This window comes from Pecten maximus, chromosome 7, assembly GCF_902652985.1.
Source record: "Pecten maximus chromosome 7, xPecMax1.1, whole genome shotgun sequence".
Lineage (NCBI taxonomy): Eukaryota > Metazoa > Mollusca > Bivalvia > Pectinida > Pectinidae > Pecten > Pecten maximus.
The window spans coordinates 29,570,889-29,576,407 of NC_047021.1; the positions used below are offsets into that span (position 1 = coordinate 29,570,889).

Here is a 5,519-nt window from a genome sequence, read left to right on the forward strand (position 1 = left end):
ATGTTAAAATTGAATAGAATCTTACTATATCAGCCATTTTCTAGAATACCGAGAACCATGGATTGTTGTGGACCATAGGAACTATCCAGCTGCAAATAACACACGCCTAGGAAACCGTAATGTTTGCCGGGGATACTTATTTAGGATGAATTGACAGTAAGCATTGTAAGCCAATCGTCAATATTGTAAATATGTACACAGCGTACAGTATTGAGATCCGGGGATCGGAATTTAGAATTTCTTACATTGATACGTATTCATGATATTCTACCACGTGACTTCGAATTACAATGAACATATTTTACGGATATCATCATTAAATGATTCCAAACGTGTATGATTGTTGTCTGTCCTAATAAGACTGTTCAATGTCTAGTGTCCATAAGTTTTCTCCGGTTTCGGGAATAATTACGAGAATGTTACTTGGATCTGTACATGTTTTTGAGTATCAAGTTCATGTTCCTTTTTTTTTGTTCCTTTGTCGTATTGGCGTTCGATCCCATTCACCTTCCACTAGTGTGTTATTTGGGACATGGAAGAGGTTTAATAATCTTTTAATGAATTCCAATTATTGTTGTTTGTATTGGTAACGAAGTGTAACAGCTGTGACTCATTGTTTTTCTTAACTTTCTAGACGTTGTTTAAAGCTGCTATTGTCTCCTTCAGGTTGTTCCGACAAACAACGTACCAAGATCGAATCGAACCAACATGGAGAGCACCACTAACGTACACACGTCACACCCTGTTTGGACGCATGACGTCACAAACACTACTACAAATGGCACCATGACAACTACAGTGACTCCTCCAGTTCCGGAAATGCACCACGATTTGATGTGGCTTGTCCCCACACTGTTTGGCATGTTCTTCTTCCTGATAGGAATGGCATGGTTCCTATTCTACTGTATTAAAAAGTGCGAGATTGCCACCATGGCATTTTGTTACAGAAAATTTGGACTGTGTCCACCTGATGAACGAAGTAAGATGTTCTACAATTCACTTGGAGAGGACAATGAAACAGACTCTGATACTCTCTATCTAAAGGGTACGTTACTTATACAGAATATTGCTAGCCCAAAGACAGTCATGCTCCAACGATTGTAAAAAGAATAGTCTATCAAGAATATTTAATGTTTACCAGTTAAATATCATGCTGCACGAGTATGGCAGAATATGACGTTATTTTTCATTTGTGCCCCGCACTTATGGAAAATATCGATCCTCTGCCATATAAGTAATATATTCTATTATTTGACAGGAAATCAGTCAATTCATCAAGTTTATGCGTCAAAAGTGGAATCGGTAGTAAAATCCTTGACGTGGCATTTGATGAGTTCGACCACAAGATACTGTCATTTTGAACGAGCTGTTCTACAATATACCGCCTTTGTTCAACTGATTCGGTTTGCTACCAGAACTAAAATATGTATTCTGAAAATGTGCAACAAAATAAGCAAATGTACTGCCGTCACGTCATTTGCATATTGACCGAAAAATAAAATGGCGGCTTCGACGCGCTGAATAGAAAAGAAAGTCTCATTGGTCAAAACCGAAAGTTATATCGTCACACGAATGGTGATACATTGTATAAGATCCTTATATCATTGCTAGTGATTGATAAGCGGTGGCGAAGCAACTTTTTATCAAATTGATAATTTCTGATATTTCACTGGTAAACTATTTGTTATCATGTCCCTGTCTGATCCATCACATATCACTTCCTCTATAACACATCGTGATGATAAACCAGCATAGCTTCACCAGATGACCGCCTGATAGTTTATCACTACAACCCGACTGGACACACGCTTACACACACATGTAAAGCTTCATTCCTGCATTCTATCTTCATTTATTCCTTTGAGAAGATCACATTTTATTTTCATTTTATCTGCTATCCCAGCAAAACAGCTACGTATGTCCGACTTCGACTTCAGAAAGTCATTTTGCGTTAATGAAGGATAGCACATGAAGATTGCTTTTTCAGGCTCAAAATAAAAACAATACTTTTCGCAGAAATGATGAAACTAACCATACTTTAATTTGTTGGTCTGATTTTCAATGTACCAACTCTTACTGTAAAATGTGATCAATTTTAGCGATATCATATAATTCGCGATCGAGTCTGGTCGCGAAAATAGCGAAAATTAGATACTCGCTAAAAAAAACCCGATATACGGTATATTGTATCCTCACTAATAGGCCTAGCGATCTTTGGTACATTGAAAATAACAATTTAATGCATAACAAATATTGAAAAGGAATAGAACACTTTGATTTAAATAAATTCATGATCATACTTGACAATTGGTAGTTTTAGTAATGATAGTATGTTTAAACTACATGTAGTATCATATCGCAAATGCTAGGAAAATAAGTAAACAAACTTTTCGAAATGCAGAACCATACAAATTCCATCGCAAGTAAATGCAAAGTCCTGGTGTGCCTGTCCTAGGCGTTGCTGTTTGCTACGCTACAGATTGTATTCAACAACACTAAAATATTCAGCAGTTCTTGTAATTATTAATCCATTTTGTTAATGCCTCGACACATGCAGTTAACCATAAATTGTCATTTTTATCACAAAACATACAACTAACTCACTATTAATGATGCCAAAGCGCTGCACATATTGCAAACCAAGAGCACAGAGAAGCGCTTTGGTGCCGTATTAAACCTCCTTTGTTGATTATAGGATATCAAAGCATTTATGGTTCTTTTGTTGAATTCCTAGTATTACCGTTTTCATTGGCTTTCCAGATAAGTTGTTCACCGTCACTCCGAGGAATGGAAACATGTACCCAGGGATCCGTGTTTCCCCGCCGAACTACTCCACAATCTCCCCCGTCCCCGAACTTATCCTGGACAGCCAGGTTCTCAAATCTCCGCCCTCTAAGACGGTCCAGTGAATACGTACGGCAGCAGTGGAATTACCGTCACACTTCGATGGTTTCTTCTTATTGTGACCATGTATTTACGCGTCATTGAGGATTGGTCAATTGCAGGTCATAATTGATATGGATTTCCCAGACTTGTATTCGATTTGTATAGGCGTGTGGATTAATACTTGGAAAACTCAACATGCGAACGACAGAGCTTCTTCAAGTCAAATGAATGTGCTTTAGCTTACACTTACCTTGGCTAGCCACCACCAACCATTGCTAATAGACCCTCCACAAGTTTCTGTAAGACGCTACAAAAATGTGCACGCAGTAATTAGCGAATATTCTTGCTACACTAGTGTAACTGCATGGATTTATTTTTACAGACGTGCAATCACCGACAAGGTATCGAGATTCTGCATCAGAAGACGATTCGGGACCGACCCTGTGACGACGCACGTTGCGGAGGACAAAATAATAATATTCTGGTGTGGCTAAATGGGATAGTATTGAAGAAATTCACGTGTTGCCACTTCACGCCTTACCGATATAGACGGTGTTTATTCCAAAACGGATGCAAGAGAGTTCGTGTCTGAACTATCGATAGTGACAACATTTCGCTAAGACAATGTTCTCCTTGTATTAAAGAATTGGTGATGTATGCCACCATCTAGTTTGTGATCTGACACGTGCAATGACGCTTTGTAGTGCATATCCAAGATGAAGTCTTTCTTCATTTATATGTTGCCATCATGAATTATCTCATTAGTGTTCACCTATGTCGCTATCAAGAATAATTTCATTAGTGTTCACCTATGTTGCTATGATGAATTATTCCAATAGTCATCATCTATGTCGCTATCATGAATTATTCCAATAGTCATCACCTATGTCACTACCATGAATTATTCCAATAGTCATCATCTATGTCGCTATCATGAATTATTCCAATAGTCATCATCTATGTCGCTATCATGAATTATTCAAAGAGTCTTCACCTATGTCGCTATCATGAATTATTCCAATAGTCATCATCTATGTCGCTATCATGAATTATTCCAATAGCATCACCTATGTCGCTATCATGAATTATTCAAAGAGTCTTCACCTATGTCGCTATCATGAATTATCTCCATAGTGTTCACCTATGTCGCTATCAAGAATAATTTCATTAGTGTTCCCCTGTTGCTATGATGAATTATTCCAATAGTCATCACCTATGTCACTACCATGAATTATTCCAAAAGTCATCATCTATGTCGCTATCATGAAATATTCCAATAGTCTTCACCTATGTCGCTATCATGAATTATTCCAATAGTCATCACCTATGTCGCTATCATGAATTATTCCAATAGTCATCATCTATGTCGCTATGATGAATTATTCAAAGAGTCATCACCTATGTCGCTATCATGAATTATTCCAATAGTCATCACCTATGTCGCTATCATGAATTATTCCAATAGTCATCACCTATGTCGCTATCATGAATTATTCCAATAGTCATCACCTATGTCGCTATCATGAATTATTCCAAAAGTCATCATCTATGTCGCTATCATGAATTATTCCAATAGTCATCACCTATGTCGCTATCATGAATTATTCAAAGAGTCTTCACCTATGTCGCTATCATGAAATATTCCAATAGTCTTCACCTATGTCGCTGTCAGGAAGTATTCCAAAAGTCTTCCCCTATGTCGTTATCATGAATTATTCCAATATTTAAGTTTTTTCTTCAATCATCCATTTTACTGACCAGCAGTCTGTGATGTCTTCGTGTGTTTATTTATTGACCGTGATAGGTACCCGGATGTACCGACATATTATTGTATCTCGTGTGGTGTGTGTGTGTTCACTTTTTAATTTTACTTAAAGTGTATGAAACATATTTTGGTTCACTGATCCATTTTTTTTTTAAAGATTAACTAGGCATTGTTGTATCGTCTGCTTAAAAAACGCAAGAAACAGCAATAGTGCATTGAAGTAAAACTGTTAAAGGTGTTGATCGAGGCCAACATTATGTCCGTTTGTGTGTTATCAAACTTTTTAAACTAGAGATAAAATAATTGATTGTGAAGTTTCGAAAACAGTTCTGTCAAATTCCGTTGACAAGGTGCTTTTTCATTTTAATCAACAGCAGCTACTAGCAAGTACTAGCAAGACAGTAAAATATTTTTATTGATTATCAAATACATGTATATGGCTAATAAATACAAAGCTTTATCTACAGACAAATGTCTACGAAAATGATGTGTTTATAATTTCATGATAATATTAATGTGTATAAACCTCAAATTGATTTCTTGTTTGCTTCATTTTCAAAAACAAGACAATATGGTCGTATAGACAAACCCATTGTCAAAACTCGAAATCGACAAAACGAGGACAAGGAAAGATAAAATTGAAACTATAGGCAATGTTTTATCGACGATACCCGCCATGTAAGGTACATCTTACCCAACTGTTATCATAATCTGTAATTATCTGAAATTGGAAGCCGGCCAAATGAGAACGAAGGAAGAGACAGAAATGGCATTCTTCATTAAGTGCGTGAATTTTCAATATAACTAAAACTCTCGCAATGATATGAATCTAACAAATATAGATACCGTAGCGTGTCAATCCGTTTAA

General features: G+C 36.7%; 1 protein-coding gene across 3 annotated transcripts; it reads left to right on the forward strand.

Annotated features, from left to right (window-relative positions):
• On the forward strand, nt 1-5,183 carry LOC117330514. 3 transcript variants are annotated; one of them, XM_033888870.1, is made up of 3 exons: nt 1-165; nt 667-1,045; nt 2,761-5,183. In XM_033888870.1, exons 2-3 carry the CDS (start codon nt 709-711, stop codon nt 2,907-2,909), a joined length of 486 nt encoding a protein of 161 aa, XP_033744761.1. In that variant the 5' UTR covers nt 1-165; nt 667-708; the 3' UTR covers nt 2,910-5,183. The 3 variants fall into 3 exon arrangements, with proteins under 3 accessions (XP_033744761.1, XP_033744760.1, XP_033744762.1); XM_033888869.1 differs by having other exon boundaries at nt 2-156; XM_033888871.1 differs by having other exon boundaries at nt 3-156; nt 3,269-5,183.
• Nucleotides 5,184-5,519: the final 336 nt, after the last annotated feature.